The sequence below is a fragment of the Metarhizium robertsii genome (assembly GCF_000187425.2).
Source record: "Metarhizium robertsii ARSEF 23 chromosome Unknown MAA_Scf_2, whole genome shotgun sequence".
Classification (NCBI taxonomy): Eukaryota; Fungi; Ascomycota; class Sordariomycetes; order Hypocreales; family Clavicipitaceae; genus Metarhizium; species Metarhizium robertsii.
Genome location: NW_011942160.1, coordinates 1,331,792 through 1,350,619, shown reverse-complemented (window position 1 = coordinate 1,350,619; position 18,828 = coordinate 1,331,792). Strand labels below are relative to the sequence as shown.

The 18,828-nt window shown below is 52.2% G+C and overlaps 5 protein-coding genes across 5 annotated transcripts; 3 read left to right on the top strand and 2 right to left on the bottom strand.

The window, feature by feature from the left end:
• Positions 1–155: 155 nt before the first annotated feature.
• On the top strand, positions 156–2,135 carry MAA_06004 (Ankyrin repeat protein; the record flags this gene model as incomplete). The annotated part of the gene is made up of 1 exon (XM_007824002.1): positions 156–2,135. The coding sequence occupies one exon, from the start codon at positions 156–158 to the stop codon at positions 2,133–2,135; it is 1,980 nt and encodes a 659-aa protein (XP_007822193.1).
• A 572-nt stretch (positions 2,136–2,707) lies between these two features.
• MAA_06005 (short chain dehydrogenase) lies at positions 2,708–3,877 on the top strand (the record flags this gene model as incomplete). Its single annotated transcript, XM_007824003.1, has 4 exons — positions 2,708–2,795; positions 2,875–3,065; positions 3,131–3,463; positions 3,566–3,877. The coding sequence occupies 4 exons, from the start codon at positions 2,708–2,710 to the stop codon at positions 3,875–3,877; spliced, it is 924 nt and encodes a 307-aa protein (XP_007822194.1).
• Positions 3,878–4,274: 397 nt separating this feature from the next.
• MAA_06006 (ATPase) lies at positions 4,275–9,244 on the bottom strand (the record flags this gene model as incomplete). Its single annotated transcript, XM_007824004.1, has 3 exons — positions 4,275–5,981; positions 6,054–6,329; positions 6,386–9,244. 3 exons carry the CDS (start codon positions 9,242–9,244, stop codon positions 4,275–4,277), a joined length of 4,842 nt encoding a protein of 1,613 aa, XP_007822195.1.
• Positions 9,245–11,754: 2,510 nt separating this feature from the next.
• On the top strand, positions 11,755–12,178 carry MAA_06007 (uncharacterized protein; the record flags this gene model as incomplete). The annotated part of the gene is made up of 2 exons (XM_007824005.1): positions 11,755–11,889; positions 11,987–12,178. The coding sequence occupies 2 exons, from the start codon at positions 11,755–11,757 to the stop codon at positions 12,176–12,178; spliced, it is 327 nt and encodes a 108-aa protein (XP_007822196.1).
• A 354-nt stretch (positions 12,179–12,532) lies between these two features.
• On the bottom strand, positions 12,533–14,135 carry MAA_06008 (Zn(2)-C6 fungal-type DNA-binding domain protein; the record flags this gene model as incomplete). Its single annotated transcript, XM_007824006.1, has 3 exons — positions 12,533–13,246; positions 13,314–13,451; positions 13,509–14,135. 3 exons carry the CDS (start codon positions 14,133–14,135, stop codon positions 12,533–12,535), a joined length of 1,479 nt encoding a protein of 492 aa, XP_007822197.1.
• Between the last annotated feature and the right edge of the window lie 4,693 nt (positions 14,136–18,828).

The following is an 18,828-nucleotide window of genomic DNA, read 5'->3' as shown; positions in this document are numbered from 1 at the left end:
TTGCCAGCACCTCGCCTAGGCACACGGCAATCTATACTTTTTCTACGGTACAGTCTGTGGCAGATAATATTTGCCCACCAAGAAGTATACACTGATATATCATGGTATGTTATAGTACAGAGCGCAAAAGCCCGGTACCCTCTGTGCACAGTCAAATGGAGGAAGAGGAGAAAAAGAAGACAAAGGCTCCCATCGAGCGTCTCCCACCAGAACTCCTTCTCAACATCGGCGAGTGGTTCGATGATCGGCGAAGCCTCAACGCACTTGTCCGCACATCACTCGTTTTCTATACAACACTCAATGCGCATCTGTACAAGCTTAATATCAGAAATGACCCTCCAAGTGCGTCATGTCTTTTCTGGGCTGCACAGGTTGGCCGGCTCGGCACCTTCAGGGTGGCCCAGCGGTTCGGGGCCGACTTGAACGTCAAGCGGGAAACGAAAAGGGAGCCTCCATCACCACTACACACGGCTATTAAGAACCTGCATCCAGAGATAGTAGAATACATCCTTCAAAATGGAGGTCATGTGCACTCACCGCCTTGGATTGGGAAGGGAAAGCGTTATCCGCTAGGCATAGCCTTAACCGCCCGTAATCTCAGGCATGGTGCTAGCTGCGTCAGGAAGAACGAAATAATATTGGACATGCTCATCCGTCATGGTGCTACCATGGTGGACGACGGTGAGCCTGCTCTTCCCCATGCGGCCGCCATGAACAAAAATCGCGTTGTTCATCTGCTTCTCCAACAACCCACGGTAAGTGTCAATCAAACAACGTCAAGGGGCTGGTCGGCATTGCACATGGTATGCCAGCATGGGCATACTGAGTTGTTGCAATATCTTCTGAATCAACCTGGAATTGACATCCACGCGCAATCAAAGTGTCGTACGGATGCTCTAGGCTTTGCCGTCGTAAATGGGCACGTCGACGCTGTCCGTCTACTGGTCATGTGGCATGGCCTGACTCCTGACGCAGCATTCGAGCTGAGGAAGACGGCCTTTTTACGGGCACTTGAAACGGGCCAGGCGAGCATTTGCGAGTTCCTAATCACGCTTCCTGGGATCAACGGGGCCCTGTCACTACCACGGAACTGCACAGCCTTGCACTGGGCAGCACGATCAGAGAATGTTGACTGTATCCCCGTCCTGCTTGACAAGTCAAGTTTCCATCTCGGTGCTGTGGACGATAATGGCCACACAGCGCTACATTATCTTGCCATAAATTTGAACTCGAAAGGCCGAACGACGCGTGCAGATGCGGTCAGGATGCTCGTGGACCGAGGGGCCGAAGTTGACCCAGTCACCCCCATGGGATCCTCCACCCCTCTCCATTTTGCCATTGCGAGAAATAATTTTGATGTTGCTACACAATTATTATACCAAGGGGCCGATCCCACCATAGGTGCTGAATCTGACACGGGCGACTACATATGGACATTACTCCATGAAAGTCTACTGGGGAACTCATGGGTCCCCTGGAACTACGAACCTAGAATGAGAATGCTTCAGGCACTAATTCAGCATGATTACGCAAACCTCAACAAGGAATCACGGGTGACTGGCGCAGAGATGCGACGAATCTATGATGTGCCCTTTGACGGTACGCCATTACTGTTCGCCGTCTTGTACGATAGCGAGCCTGGAACAATAAAAATGCTCATCAAGGCGGGCGCCAGGGTAGATTCGGTCGCGATAAAACGGGAGACAGCGGCTCCGAATAGTTTCCATTCCCATTCCATTCTGCAAGCTCTCCTGAGCTCGCATCTGCGACCCAATTACCCGGTCAGCTACAAAGACACCAATGTGTCGGTGAGTGTAGAGGACGTCAGACATATCAAGACGCGATTAGAAATATTGCTGTCAAGCGGCGCAAGAATCGACAACGAGCACGGCCCACAGTCGGTGCTTGAATATGCTTGTGAGGTTCAGTTGGCGGGATATCCAGCACTACTGGGGGCCTTGTTTGAGATGGCACACCCGGTCAACGTTTCGTTGGGCCATGTCCAGAGTTTAATACACACGTATTCAGGCGTGGCGGCTGAGGAATATCCACCGAAATTCGACTTGGCTGCAGCATTACAGAAATGGATGGACGTGTGGTTGATACCAGAAGGAAGGAGGATGCAGTTGCTGTAGAATACAGTCTGTGGCAGAATATATTTACCCATCAAGAAGTATTTATCAGGTTTTAAATAAAGAATGTCATGATGTACGGAGTACAGCAGGGGGTGAAAGTACACGCTCGTCGGTGTAAGCCATGTGAAGCGAAGTCGCCGACAGCAAATGGGCCTTTATCCCGCCCAGCCACATTGTCATAAAAAAAGGGGTGGGATCAGCCCTACCGCACTAAGATGACAACCAATGTCCATGCAGTGGGTGTACCCTCGCTCACATGCTCGCGTTATGGGGTCTTCCCAGGCCGCCGACGTCCGATCCCATCTCATCGGCCGTCTTCATCATCAAGCCGTGCCCACCAGCCGAGGCAGCGGCGCTTTTGGACCCCATCTGGCCCCACATATCCGGGGAAGCTCCAACGACAACCCATGCATCCAAGCCGGAGCTGCTTTTCCATCTCCTCCAACCCCGAGTTATAAATGTACAAAACAAAACGTCTTCCCTTTTGATCATTTTTTTATTTAAAAAAAAAAGTCATAAAACTAAAAACGGTTTGTCCCAAAACACAAGTTCGTCCTGTTCACGTTCAAAAAATGGGCAAGCCCGTCGCTTTAGTAGTCGGCGCATCACGCGGCATGGGCCGCCAGGTGGCAGTTGATCTGGCCAGGAACGGCTACGCAGGTAACTTACATCCCAGCAAAACAAGAACTTGACACAAAAAGGGGGGGGGCACGGTACTGATGCCACGCCTGTCACCCAGTCGTCGTAGCGGCCAAATCCACAAGCGATGCGTCCAAAAACGTGCCCTTCCCGCCGGACCCCAACTCCCCCGACAGCACCATCACCACCGTCGCCCGGGAAATCACAACGGCCGGCGGCGACGCGCTCGCCCTACAAGTGGACGTCCGGTTCGAGGAGAGCGTGAACAAGCTCGTCTCGGACGCCGTTTCCGTAAGTCTCTCCGCCTCCCGCCTCCTGCCTGCTCGAGGAGCTGACGGCCGCAAACAAAAAAAAAGGCGTACGGCCGGCTCGACGTGCTGGTGTACAACTCGGGCGCGATATACTGGTCGTCGGTGGCCAACACGCCCCTCAAGCGGTTCCAGCTCATGCAGCGCGTCAACCCGGAGGGCCTGTACGCCGTGGTGCAGGCGGCGCTGCCGCACCTCTCGCCCGCCGCGCGCGTCGTCGTCGTCAGCCCGCCCATCTACAGCCGCTTCTTCCGCGGCAAGACGGCCTACGCCATGGGCAAGGTGGGCATGAGCGTCCTGACAAAGGGCCTAGGCATGGACTTTGTCCGCGAGGGCAAGCTGGCCGCCGGCATGGCCATCTCCAGCATGTGGCCTGCCGTGGTGAGTCCCTCCTCTTCCGAATGCCGTCGCCTATATCGCGGGAGGAATCAAAACCCACAAATGGACATGGGAGGCTGACCTTTTTTGCCAAAATAATGACAGGCCATCGAGTCTGCGGCCACCCAGCACTTTGGCGGCTCCTCGCCCGAGGAGCGCCGCGACCTGCGCAAGGCAACTATCTTCAGCGACGCCGTGCTGGGCGTGCTCCGCGCCCCCGCGGACAAGGTCAACGGCGAGCTGTTCCTCGACGAGGACTTTTTGCGCGACTTTTGCGGCGTCACCGATTTTCAAAAGTACGCCGTCGTGCCGGGCGCCCAGCCGCGCAGGATGCTGCCCGCCAAGCTGCCCGACTTGAGTGTTGCCGAGCAGGACGACGAAGGGAAGAGGATAGACCTGGCCAAGCCCAAGATATAGTTAGTAGACTAGTAGTACTTTGTATTAGCAATATCTCGTACAAAAATACGACTAGGAGCTGTATTCTTTCGCGGCCAAGACAAAAAAAAAAAAAATTGAAGCAAATCGAGAAGAGTCGTATATGCTCGCTGGTGCTCTACTCTAGCTCTCTTTTTTTTTTAATTTTCGGTACATTCGTCTCCTTCCATGTAGAATTGCTACAACCAAAACTCCCCCCTCTGGCTGGCCACTGACATGCTTGGCTTTCATAGTACAAGAAAAAAGTAAAATAAAAGGAGCCAAAAAAGATAAAAACAAAATAAGACTTCCACAATTACCCTCACCCTACCCAATTGACCTGGTCCCGTTCTCTTGTTTTGTCCGTTTTTTTTTCTTGTGTTTTTTTTTTTGGTTTCCTTCATCTATCCAGATGACTATCGCGCTGACTCGAAGACCCTACAGCCTGGATTTGCTCAATATCTGATATCACATCGTTAAACACACCGCCCAGATGCACCACAACTGCGTGGCGGTTCCATTCGTGTCTGGATTTCCAAATCTCATCCATCAATTCTCGGTTGATTTGCTCCAACTGCTCAATCGTGCAGCCCGACGTGCCGTCAGTTAACAAATGGAGCAGATTTTCGATTGCGCCTTCAACGGCTGGTGGCTGAGAAGCCGACGAGCCCGAGTAACGCAGTCCGTGGGGTTCTTGCGACTGTGGTTCCTGGGATGGCTGAATTAATCCATCACCAGCTTGGTCACTGGAATGGCGAGCCTGAGACGGAGTTGACACTTGACTGCCACTCATATTGGTGGTCCCAGGTGCCACCTGACCCCGTGCGAGGCCATGCGCTTGCGAGTGAGGCCAAACCTCGTCGCTGGGTGTTGCCTGGCTCGGTACCACGAGCGTGTCTGGCAATTCCACATCTTGGTCGCCATCGCCGCTGCTCTGCTGTGCACCGTGGTTGCCATTGGTGAGCTGAGTACTAAAGTTGGAAGACCTATGAGTGGATGGATCCGATGTCTTGGTGGTCGAGGCATCATTAACCACTGCCGAAGGCGACACTCCAGGTGGCAGAGCTGTCACGGCTGACCTTTGTGAAATCTGCGTCATCCCCGTGTGCTTGGTAGAGTCGTTCTCAGACTTTGCGGGTGGCCCCATGACTGGTGCTTGTGTTGCATGCTGAGTGTCATCATCTACTCCGCTCATCCGTACATCGCCCTCCTTCGGGGCTCCCTCTGTACCGTTACTCAAGTTGCTTTGGTCTTGCCCAGCAACCTCTTCTTGTCCATTGGACAGCGGGCTTCGGAGCTGGAACCGCGCGGTTGTGCGAGATCCGGGAACAGTCTCGCCCAGCGTGAGTGGTCCTTGCGAGTCGCTATCATTGCCTCCTCCTAAATCAGATTGCACGCGTTCCAGTATGGATTGCATAGTCTTGCGCTTTCTCTCCTTCTCCGCCGCTTCGGCCGCCCGCTGAACTTGACGTCGATGCAGACCTTCCCAATCAACTGATGCATTGCCGGCTTCGATACTAGCGATGTCAACCTCTACGTTGCTCAATAGTTCATTGGCTTTCAGTGTGCGTTCCTTGTCGCCAATGTTCCTGGCGTCTTTGGCAAGCGCCTTAATGTCGAACAAGAAGTCTTGTGGCCGCGCGTAGAATCCATTCGACAGCCGCTCCTCGATGGTAGTCGTCTCCAAATTGTAGTAGCACTTGCCTGTGGCAGTGTCTCGAAGTACATCATTGCCATACTTGTCTTTGACAATCTCATAAGGTCGGATGGCCCCTCCTGCTAGGTCTGGTCGAACATAATTGGGATCAGACTCGGCAAAGAGGTAGTCAATGTGACTCTGAGGAATGACAGGTTGTCTAAACTTTTTGTACTTTCGATTGATCTGGTCCATGATTGGCTGAAGCTGAATCTTGAGGGCATTGAGCCACTGGTGGTCTTTTCTCTTTAATGCCTTAACCTCCTCCTTGGTTGGCGGCTTTGGTGCAATAGGAGCAGCAACGGGAAGTTCTTCGAGAACTCTCTTCTTTCGGTTTTCAGGATCAGGAAATTCAGCCGGTTTCTTCTTGATGTACTCAAGAGTCGCTTTGAAGTACTCCATTCGGTTATCCTGCAAAGACATTTAGACCAATCTCTACTTGAGGTACAAAAAGAAGAAGAAAGACTAGCATATTGCACTTACCCTCTCTGGTCGAGGAATTTCCATTCTGTTTCTACGCGAGAATCCAAATAGATCCTGTATCAACTGAGAAGGAAGCTCATATTTAGCGCACTCAGCCGTAGCAAGTAGGAGCACGGGGTCCGTAGGTGGAATCGATCTCAACATGGTCTTGAAGGTTATATACGCAACAGTTCCAGACAAGGTAGTGTAGAAGGCATCGACATTGGGAATATAGATGACACTGGGCTTGTGGCGACGGACTTCAGTGAATAGGCCAACAATGACTTGTTCCATAGACTGCAAGCCGTTAGAAAATGCTACAACGGTAATAAAATCATGCAAACAGCACTTACCCTCCCATCAGCAAGAAGAGCTGGTAAATCGAAATTCTGGACATGGACGCCTTCAAAGTGGTGCAAGATAGCAGAAGCAATGTACGCTTGGCCCATTCCATGCGGACCATAAATGAGGAACCGAGGTCGAAACACTCGAGATCGCTCAAATTCTTGTTGCATAGCTTCTCGTGCAAAGCCATGGTCTTCGTCATTGTATTGTTCGTACATGGCCTCCTCGAGAGCCGTAATCTTCTTCTTCCTGGGTAGCAATTCGTCCAACAAGCGCTTTGCTTCGCTAAATTGAGCCCGCAGAAGGGGTTCTACAGCCCTGGGCAAAGGCTTCGCGCCAGATGTGGCCGAACGCTCCGAAGAAGGAATGAGTTTCTTGATAGAGAGCATGAAGTCCGAGGCATGAATATTAATCTTGTTTGGATCCACAACGAGCTTCTCTGTGGAAGAGTATATTTGAGGATAAGTCCGTTGAATGGAATTGAGCGCTGCCTCGGTGCACAGAGCTCGAAGATCAGCACCACCGTAGCCCTTGGTCTTCTCGGCAAGGGAAGCCATAAATGGATCAGACAGGCCCCAATCCTTGGTGTGAATACTGAGAATGGACCTACGGGCCTCGATATCCGGCAGGGGGAAATAGAACTCTCTGTCGAATCGGCCGGGTCGTCGAAGGGCAGGATCAATATTATCGGGTCTGTTGGTGGCACCAATGACGATGACCTGGCCACGGCCGTCCATACCATCCATCAATGCCAGCAGAGTAGACACAATGGAGGCATGGATTTGCTCCTGTTTGCTGGATCGAACAGGGGCCAGCCCATCAATCTCATCAAAAAAGATGATACTAGGCTGAGTCTTTCTGGCTTCCTCGAACAAAAGACGCAGCTGCTTTTCTGCTTCACCAACCCACTTGCTGAGGGCATCAGCGCCTTTGCGCATGTAAAAGGAGATTTTTCGACCCCCGGAACCGACCGAGTTGGCCAAGGCACGGGCCAGTAAAGTTTTACCAGTACCTGGAGGGCCATGAAAGAGAACACCGCGAGGTGGAGTGACATGAAACTTGGCAAAGAGTTCAGGGTACAGCAGAGGAAGCTGAACCATCTCCTTGAGCTGGTCAATGTGGCCTTGCAGACCTCCAACTTTGCTGAAATCAACACTCATGTCGACACCAAGGGGATCTGCATCTGCAAGAGCCTTTCTGTCCTTGATTTTGCCGACATTGGGCGTTGCTTCGGGGTTCAGTCCGAGGCCACCAGGAAGCAAGCCCCCGGCTGGAGCACCTGTTGTCGGTGTCATGCCGATATTTCCACCAACACTTGAACGGTGGACCATTTCGTCATCGCTGCTGTCAGAGTCGACACCACCAGCTGCGCCGGTGCCCCATGGCCCGTTGAGAAGCGAGCCCCCTCCACCACCCCCTCCAAAGGGACCAAAGGTGGTGTTGAGATTTCTCTCCCATCCTATGCTGGCGCCACCGCGGCGTCGTCGAGCTGGGGTAGGGGCTTGGTCCTCGACTTCCTCTTCTTCGATATTGGCTGCAGTCAATGGAGGCATGTAATAGTTAACTCTGGTTCGGGCGCGACGAGATTCCTGGTAAACAATGGGTGGTGACTCGTCTCTAGGTCGTCGGCGAGGTCTTGATGATTGCCGAAGTTCACGGGCTTCCTCGTTCAGCTCATCCAAGTCAACGTCGAGCTCTTCGTCACCCGAGTCGGCGCCGCGGCGTGAGTTGCGTGCACTTCGTCTATCTTTTCTCCCTCTTGGTGTGGGACTCTCAATATCCTCGCCCTTTGTTTCTGACATGGCCTCCTCCTCCGAATCGTCGCCGGGCTCAAAGTCACTGCTAGGTTCTTGAGTAGATTTCTTGGAGCGACCACGCCTCAGACGGCGGGAATTTGTACTGGCCTCATGGGTTTCCTCCGCCTTGTCCTCACTCGATGCATTAGCGGCGGCCCGCGATGAACGAGTCCTGCGCGTTATAGGGACATCGTCGTCTTCGTCGTCGTCGTTGTCGTCTGCATCTGCATCTGCACCAGCACCTGCGGCAGTTTCAGGCACAGCCTCGGCTTCCTTCACAGGTTCAGCCACGTCATCCGCAATAACAACAGTCGTGTCCGCCATGTCTTCGTCCTCGTCTTCCTTCTTCTCGACAGGCTTGTAGTCGTGTGAGAGTTCGTCAGGCTCATCTGCATCGTCAGCAGCACGGTTACTGCTTTCTTGAGTCGCCTCATCAATAGTTTCAGGGGCCGCGTGCAATCCTTTCATAGAGCGGGAAGACCGTCGGGTTCTAGAATACGTCTCCGGACTACGGCTTCTGGAGTTGCGAGACGCCACTGCGTGCCTACCAGAGTTGGACAGCTCAACGAAGTCGTCCACATCTGCAGTGCTAGCTCTCGTGGCTCTTCGCGTAGCCCCTGCAGAGGGGCCTTTGGGGACCTTGAGCTTCACAAGTCTTCTAGCTGAGGGCTCATCTAGCTCTTGGGCATCCTGGCCAGCGTCTTCCGAGTCGTTCACCACGTCCTCTGCCTCCTCATCAGCGCTACTCTCCCGATAACTGTGGTGAGTTCTCGCAGCCTTTCTCGTTCGACGGCCAGCGGCGTTCACAGGTGCATCTTGGTCTTCTGACTCATCCTCGGCAAAGGAGTCCTCGCCCAGACTGTCGGACAGGATTTCGTCATCCTCGTCAATGTCGGAGCCTCGATATCTGTGACTTCTCTTGCGACCACCACTAGGGCGAGGGCCACGGGATGGCCTAACCTTCTTGGGATTTCTTGGTGCTCTAGCCTCCGAAGGGTCAAAGTTCTCATCCTCGGAGTCAGACTTGTTCGGGTCGAAGTCCTCCAGCACCCTCTTTCGTTTGCTGACCATTGTAGGAGGCTTTTATTCGATAGCGCAGGATCTAGAGGCTACAGTGAAAGAAGAAAATATATAACGAAAGAAATAAAAGATAAATTCGGACACTGGGAGTAAAAGGATCGAGAATCAACTAGTGGGTGACGGAAGCGTCAGCATTTTCTGCTAATTCCAAGAGAGAAATGAGCCGTAGTCGACTAGCAAAGTTGGTTGGTAAAAGACGAAACGATGACAGTGTTCAATTGGGTACACTCTTCCCCATCATCGACATGTGTTGCGTGGTGATGAGACGAGTTCTAGCCTGATCACTGACCTGGGCTGAATGATGAAAATGCACGGCATGCATGAAGGCCGCCGCGTACAGAGCACCCGGGCAGCTTCAACTAGGGCGATGGGGACGCGCAAGGCCAAATGCAATATGCAATGACGAATGGCGCCTCGAGAAGAAAATCAGATGGTATAGCCGCCACAGCAACCGGCCGGACAAAAGAAACACGACGATGATGCGTGCTAGACAGGACAAAGCCTTCGGGCCAGTCGAGTTTGGTTGACGCTGGATTGGCGCGTCGCGGACAGATAGGCTGGCCAGGCCGGCGGGTCTCACGTGCAGGGAGGCAGCAGCTGGCGAATAAAAGGCCGCCATTATTGTTCGGGACAGGAGAATGCTCCACACAAAGAAGTGCTACCAGGATGAATCCATTCAGCATTTGCAAATGAAGATTTGAATAGCCATGAATGTTTTCGAAATACTGTCATATCGCGGACAAAAGACTCATTTCTCACTATTTCAGACGGTCAAGGTCAAAAACGCGCTCCATTTGGCATTCCCACCGGGTCTTGCAGCCCGTAGAAGACTATTCAATTCCTTGTGCGAACTCCATCACGTCCTCGTCGCAAACTAGATCTAATTGCCCATGATATCTCAACTGCCATGACGCCATTGTCGCGGCTCCGTCCAAGCTCCCGGCTAAGGCTGGTGATGAGCGCTTGTCCCACTGGGTTGCGGACGGGGAGTTTGGCAGGCGTGGAGGATGGGAGTTGGGCTTGGGAGACCAGGCGGCTCAACGGGCTGGGGTCCTCGGGGCAGGAGGCGCAGCAGGCCAGATGGCAGGGCGACTGAGCCACTCGGCGTGGCTGCGGCACGGAGCTGCTCAGCCACTGCCCCAGCCGGGGAGTGGAGATTGCACGGGAATAAGGGCACCGACATTACTGGGAAACCAAGTGTCAAATCGATTTCATGCCACATACTCCATACATCAACATTATACACCACGGCAGCAAGAAGATGTCGTTTACACGGTTTGACCAAGTCATATTCTCGGGTTCCGCGTCCAATGTGGCCATTCTTCTATCGGTGTGGTGCAGTGCCAACCGTGATGCCCTCATTTTCATTTCCAAGATGCGGAAGCCCAAGTGCACCTCGCAACGACAATCGCATACGCAGCGCTCCTGCTGGCCCAGACACGGGAATAAAAGCCTCACGAATTCTGTCCCCCTGCCCGAAAACTGGCAAAGAGCCTCATCTCGCGCTTGCCTCCCCATCCCGGCCCGATGTGCCCGGTCCGCAAGACGTTCGCCAAGACCTCAAACCTTCGGGCTAATGCATTCCACGCAGGGATCAAGACCTTCCAGAAACCTTCCCAGAACGTCATTTCCATTGGCAATGGCCCTGCGAGGGCAACGCAGGGAGTCATAAGTCAGGTGGCATGCACCCTGGACAAAGGCGCACATTCCTTCCCCAGGACATTATGGAGCCCTTGAAGGAGCCCTTGAAGGAGCCATTGAAGAAGCCCTCGGGGGAACGCGGGGTCAAGGCCAGCGAAACGGAATGCCTGAGCATCTTTTCTTTTCCCTTCTCTTATTCTGCTGCCTTGTTTGTGCCCACTCCAGCGCCCATACCCAATCGGCCAGTCCGTCATGTTGGACGCGGCGAGTGACGAAGCACGACGTGCACCTTCAATTGGCCAGCAACCCCGGCATGAGGAGACTGCTGACCTCAGCCCCAGATGCAGGCCGAGTCCATTTGCGGCCATTTGGACAAGAGGCTTGCCGTCCACCTCGTCGCAGTTACGCAAGTCGTGCCGCCATGGAGGGCGGCCGAGTTCTATTATTATCGCGTGCGAGGGCATGCAAACCGGCGTGCTTAAAAAAACCTCTGGCCTCCATCTCCTTTGTAATTTTACTCTTCTCCCACTTGTCCGTTCTTTTTAGTCCGCACATATTTGACGTATGCCAGAGTCTAGATTTTGTTGACTGTGAATGTATATGCGCCCGTTTGTCTCGACTCTCGAGGGTGTACGGCAGTATTGAACCACCACATACCTGCAACCGGCGACCAACTGCATTTTGGTCGTTGGTTGGGCCGAGACCAGCCAAGCCATCGGGTGTTGAGAGTTCAAAGTTGAAACAAATATTGCGCCTTTCGCTCTTGACTTGACACTTTTCTCTTTGCCCTGTGCCTCTGGCTCCTTGCAATACATACATCCATCAACAAGCTGCCCATTGTCACCTTCACCATCATCGTCATGAACAACTCCGGCTCCTCTCGTGCTCCTCCCCCTCCCCCGCTGAACTTGGCCTCCCTCCCGCCAGTCAAGTTCAATCTTGACAAAACCAAGACTGTCGACTCGGAGGTTGTTTCCACCCCTTCCTCCTCCAAGGTACGTGGCCAAAATCACATCACCACCGTCTTTTCCCCTGAGGAAAAAAAGAAGGGAAGGAGAGAGAACCGCGAAGAGGGAATCTAACAGGTGGCAGCGATCTGCGTCCTACTCAAGCTCGGCTTCGACCTTCTCTGGCCAGTCGTCCTCCCAGAAAACATCAAGCAGCTTCATCAAGTCCTCGCCCACCGTCAATGTTCACACCACCTGCGGTCGTCACACCGATCAATACATCTTCGGTGGCCCTTCGCTGAGAGATCTGGCAAAGTCCATCAAGAAAAAGTTTTGAAAGAGTTCCGTTCATATTTGCAGCATTAGCCATGGCATTTTGTTGTATAGTAGATACATAATCGTTGCTGGCCGGTACGGAACGACTTTTATGACTTTATGATGACCACTGAATAATACCAAATGTGTTGGGGGCAATGATGATGATGATGATTGATACCCGTGGGGGACCAATTTACCAAATAGTTGCATTTAATATATGACCCTATACAGATTGTGTAGCCATTGCCTTGCCGTGACATGTTGCGCTTTTATACATATTCATATATACATATATACTGATAATCACCTTTATGCAACACCCGCATCAACTCGGTCTCTTACTCTTGTTCATATTTTACAACCTGGCCGCGGGCTATGAATATCCGCCATCATCGGTCCTCGGCGCAGGATACGTCGACTTGTCCGTCGCGGCATACGTCTTTTTGAACCGATCCAGCACCCTCCTCACCCACAGCTGCAACTCTGCACTCGCAAGCTCATACGCTATTCGTATGCCAAAACCAACTCTGTACGGGCCCATTGTCCCAGCACCCACAGTCTCAATGGACCGTAGAATATTCCGTACCAACTCGCCCCTCGACTGCTCAAACTCTTCCGGCCACTCACACTGTACCAACGCCTCCTGCAGAATCAACAGACATGCCCAATAACCAATGTACATGGACCCCATCCACGACATGTTGTACTGCAGGACAAAGTCGAATGGAGAATCTGGATCCTGCGACGGGATATCGTACGGCAGAGGCGCAATCGTCGTAAACTTGTCGTACCAGGCGTTGAACAGTCTTCGGTACTCAATGGAGCGGAGGGCCAGAGCGGCGATTTCCACATCATCAGGTTGCTGAAACGTGCCCATGGTCTTGGACTCGCGGAGAACAAAGGTTGGTGCTAAAACGCTAGGTATTTCCGCAAGGCGCTCAAAGAACTCGTCAATTACGTGAATAGTGCTGACCAGGTGAGCTGCAGGGTGAATAAGGTGGCGGCCTCCGTCACGGACTACCGGCTTCCATTCTGGGCGGGAGAGGAAACAGCCTTCGCCCGAGGGGAAGAACATGTCACACATGATCTGGCTCGGTCAGATATGTGCATTACAGGCTGTATACTTGAAGAAAAGGGAGGGGGGAAGAACTTACCAAGACGCCTCGAAACGCCAGTATCATCGAGGCATCCCATCCTTCTGAGTGAGCATTTGGTCCCCGTTGTTCTATCAACGTCCCTATTCCTCTAGCGTGCAATAGCCAGGAATCGGATGAATTTGTTCCGGCAAAGAGCTATTGTAGCGTTAGCACCTCCCGTTGTCCAAAGCCAATCTTGTCGAGGCAACTCACCTCGAAAATGCAAAGCAGCATCGCCGCACATAGTGTCTCGGACGTCTTCCACTCCGTTTCGTGCCGCAAACTCGTCTGCAGCTGCCCTAGCGAATGCCCATAGATGGTCCTACTATGTGCTACCATGCTATCATCCTCATTCTCCTTGCCCACCAGGTGCAAGGCCAGGGAGCACATGGCTCCATCCAGCACCGCCTTTACACCCAATTTGTCCATGTCACACCACGACAAAAACCCCGATATGTCAGCCTTGGAGATGTCTGCTTTCACAGAGGCCACGATGGTGCTGACAAACTCTGCCCTGTTGGGACGGGGTGACCTTGATAGCGTTGAGATTGTTGACTCTGACGTAGGAGAAGATGCCCTCGAGGGTCGACTCGCCGACGCCCTCGACGCTGCTGCCGAGAACGGCGATGCCTCCTTGCTCAGCTCCCTACCCTCCCTATTCCCGGTTTTTGTCCGCGGTCGAATTGCATGCTTCCCTGATACAAATTTGATGCCTCGTTCATATCCAGGACAGTCGGCGCCATATTTGCGACAGTTACCACACTCGGGCCGTACCTCATCACACTTGACCCTTCTCCTTCGACATAGCTGGCACCCCGTGCTGCGAGGGACGCCAACCATGTCGCTCTGCCGCGGGCCCGCCGAGCCTTGTACGAGGGTTTTGCAAGATTTGACGGATTTATGGTTAATGTCCAGTATCCCAGGTCAGGTGTCTGGCTGGTGTGGCCTGACGGTTGTCCTCAACGTGAAACCAGACGCTGTGTGACAAACATTGGGGAGGGGGCCCAATGAATGAGTCTGTTTGATGCTCCGACGCCAATATGCCGAGACCGACGACGTTGCAGTTAGTATTGATGCCTAGATAAAACCGTCGACCGGCGTTGCACAGCTGCAGCCCGCTCACTGTGCTCCGTCACCCCGGATGTTGTGTAACCTGACTTGTATGCAAGGTAACGCGACAGAAGCAGGGTAGGGCGTCATCCGTCGTCCCGCAGTACACGAGCTGCAAAGCCAAATTTGCGTCTGACGCGCATGGTGCAGTGCGTCACAAATTCTCATCACGCAAAGGTTGTCAGAATCGGCCTGTAGTTATCCGCCTCTTCAGCTCCTGGAGTCCTGGGACGTGATGCGGGTCACGTGTCGCGGATCGTCATGTAACGGCCATTTCGCTTGCCTACCGTCGCAAAATCCAGATGTGTTGTCATGGCTTGACCAAAGGCTCATTCTGAATGACACGTTATAAACAGGCTCGGGTTGTCTAGACTATCGCTAGATGCAGCCTCTCGCTGGATTTGTCTTTTGTTTTTGTTTTTGTTTTTAATCGGACCAAAGCTACCCTACAATGGTAGTACCCTGCCACCAAACCGTTTGCATCCCACCCACCACGTCGACACTGTCAATCTAATTTCCGTCACACAATGTAAGTAGTATCGGATAATTATCACGGGATCCAGGGTATTGTCGAACTCTAACTCCCATCCGCGTTCAGCACGTCGTGCATCCTCCCTCAATTTGCCAACCCCTGCTGGTCCTGACTGCAGTAATCTTCGACCATGGCGTATTGATTATCGTGCCCTTCGGTTCTGGTCAGGCAGGTTGTTGACGGTTTCGGGGGCTGCTCGTATGGAACTGCAGGTCGACAATTATGAAACATAAAACGGGCGAGAGCACATATTGAAATGGGATATGTTTGGCGAGTGCCCTCCGCCCATTGCTACCCGAGACTAGTCGCTGATGCATACCTTGTGCGTATGCTAGCTTGAGCATATTCTCCGAGCTAAATCTGCCGTCTCGTCCCAGGCGAGCTGCGGTATTCGGGTCGAAAAACATGGGAATAGATGTGGCAAGCAGTGGTAGGCCGACATATCAAGCACCAACAGCTCACACTGTGCTGTATGACCCCGATAGTTCGAATGAGGGCTGGGCCGTATCATGGCACAGGCATCAGTGAGGTTTCTTGACGCTCCTCAAGAGAAGTTGTATATCAACCTACGAGCATGTTCCTCCTTAACATATCGTGCGAGCATTATATCGGCATGAATACGCCCTCACTACTCTCAGCAACCCAAAATTCAAACTACCACGAGACGGCCAAAACTAGACTACGATATTGTACACCATACACGCACAAGTGAATGTTCAAATATATGCTGCCCGTCACAGACTGTAGCGCCCAGTGTGACACCCTAGACCGAGTCGTTCATTTCCCCTCTTGACGGCGTCGGAGAATAATCGCCTCAAAAGCTTCACCAACACGTCTATCGCATCATTCCTGTGTCAAGATTCCTTGCCATACGACTAGCCGCGGCCCTCGCAAGCCACGCTCAAACTCCGGTGGAGTTGCAGAGCCAGCCGCATTACGAATTTACGCCCCTTCTCTGGGATACCCTTTCTTTACGCGGGGGGACCATGGTGCGCAGTGATCCATTGATGGCTTTGATTGCTTGTAATTGCTCGTTCAATTCGACAATGCTATAGACCAACGTGGCCGGCACGGCTGTCGCGGAGTTGCCATGTACATGTTGCGAATGACTCTAGTAGCACTAGTACTATCAAGTGCCAAGCATCCCCCAGGGTTTAATTGACGGTCCATGCAACGGTCCATGCTGCCATTCAGCTCGCATTGAGCCCTGTCGGTGATACCCTGTGGCTGGCGCACTTTCGGATGCTGGCGAGAAGTTGATGTCTTGGTTGCGTACTGGGCAGGCCGTTGTTTGAGATTGACAGCCAAGCATGTTGCACGGACATGAAGAGCCTGGTTTTTCTCTCTTGCAATTTGTGGTACGCGGTACTCCGTAGATGTGTGCAACATGTGGCCCATTACTCAGTACTAATACTACTGGCATTCGGCGAAGACAATCCACCTGAGACTCGAGGCAGGAAGCGGAAACCAAGTCGATGAGTCGACTTTGCACCACCAATCATTGTTACACTACGGACCGTCCACCGAGACGGATCAAACGTGGCAAAAATGCGTACTATTACGTAGCGGCATGTGATAGCGTACTGCTTGTATAGCCCTCAACTTGATCAGTGAGAACATGGCAATGCGCAGGAGTCCATCTCGAATGTCTGAAAAGGCCGAGCAACACGGCGTAGGTGCAAAATATCGGAGATTCCGTGTAATATCACGTCGACATGGGGATTGCAGGCATCTGCTTCTGGAAGTCGATGCACGGAAAATCGAGAGAAGCCCACGGACACAATGCGTATGTACAAGGTGAAGGGATCAAACTTTGCCTCGAAAAAGGCACGGAAGATTATGTCCCGCTTTCAGCCCTCAACGCCATCCTAGTGCGGTGCCTTTGAGTTTAGAGTGCGGCTAATATAGCTAGCGTTTGTTTCGGCCAAATGTTGATTAACGTTCAATGGATAGCGCGCAAGCGCATTGTGGAGGCTATAGTTATCATGGTCCGCTGTGCTGGTTTCATATACCTATGTTTTGTGCGTGTGTAGTCGGCTTGTCGTTGTGTGTATCTATAACGATACGCATTGGCGACGACAAGCCTTGCTTGCTTTACTCCGTAGATCAGACGTGGCTATTCTTTCTTCTCTCCTTTTGTCCTTCACATCGCCAAAATCCCTGCTCCACAAAGCAAAGTGATGTACTGCAGCCGTGATGACGAAAATAGATTAGATGGGGTTAGATCGATCGAAATGGCTTATTTGATGAAGTGCACTGACACCACGCCACGTCATGTGGATTGTATGTACACCTGCCTCTGGCATCGTGAGCGATGCAATTTCGACTGATCGCTGATGTTATTCATGACCAACAAAAGGAACACAAAAGCACAAGTGTCAACGACTCCTCGTATCGCTTCTCGATACAAGGGTGAACTGGGGCGGCTTTCATGTGAGCGAATTGCTTTGCACGGAAATAACATTTGCTCTTCCTCACATGAATACTATCAGGAAGTTGAAAGAGGATCAGTGAGGGGGTGGCACGTGATAATTGGGGTTCTGACCCCCGGGCAATTGGTACGTAGTGGTAGTATTAGACCACTTTGGCGGCGAATGTCGAACGGTCTGACCCAAATAAAGGGTTTCCACAATGCGAACCCTCAATCTCTGTTCTTCCCGTCTTGCCCGATGAATGCTCTCTCCCCGGACGGGGATTGGGAAATTCGATTAACATGGATATCATTGCCAAGGAAACTGATGAGCGATTCTCTGAACAAATCCGACGGAAGGGTTTATATGTTTTATTGCCGTGATGGGCATCCCATCCAGACTTATCATCCCTGTGCTTTGAGGAGCCATCGGGTAAATAGCCTGAGGATGGCTTCTTCATATCATTCTAGAGATAGCAAGGGGTACGAAAAAAAGAGCTCTGGCCAGAAATGATAAAAAGGGATAGGAAACTGGGTATATGAACCAAATGTGGTCAGTAGCACCGCAACTCTTGGACATAATGGGGCATTGTTCCACCCTGGATTGTTCCACCCCTGGGAGCGTGACATTGTTGTTCAGACTGTGTGAATGTAAACAGAAGCTGCTATGTGGTATACGGCAGACGCAGAAATTTTATCTTCTGTTGACGCGATGTGAACAAGCATCCGAAAAAGGGATGGAAAGGAGGCATGTTAAACCGGATCCTAGTAGACAGCGAGTTTCCTGTAGCTCGATCGCTGTCGGTGTGTTCTGTGCTCCATCATCTCGTACCAACCTGCATGTCTTGTTTTCGTGGCTTGCATCGGTTTTGGGTTCCTGCACCGGACCTGATTGATCTGACTTGCCAACTTGTGTCTGGTACACTTTATGTATGCACAGATAAGTACGTACGTAAGTAGTCCAGGTAGTCGTTATTGGTACCAACGTCAAACAAAGACGGAGCAAGTCTTCGAATTGGTCTGGATTCAAGACCCGATCCCGGCCTCAGCTTTTTGCGATCCATCTTTCCTGATACCTGCCTAGGTAGGTAGGTAGGTACATAAGGAGTGCAAATAATAGCAGATCAGCAATCTGCTCCACACTCTGCGGTTCATAAATGCTACCAAGAAATAAAAAAAAATGATGGGGACGGTACTCCTGAACTCGTTCCTCCGATGATTAGCAAAGCCTGTAGTATGGGCCGTGAAGTCGAGGCTGCCGTGACACGGGACTCGGGGCGTAGGCAATAGAACTGCAGGCACAACGGGACACCAGGACAACAGGACCGGGACTTCTGTCTCAGTCGGCACCGGGCCGTCTGGTGTCATCCTCTGTGATTTGGCCACCATATGGTTTCGTGAGAGACGCTGCCGGCACTGACCAAATTCCGGAGCAGGAGAAAGAACAGTTTTCTTGCAAGCGGATTGTGTTCAAACAGTTG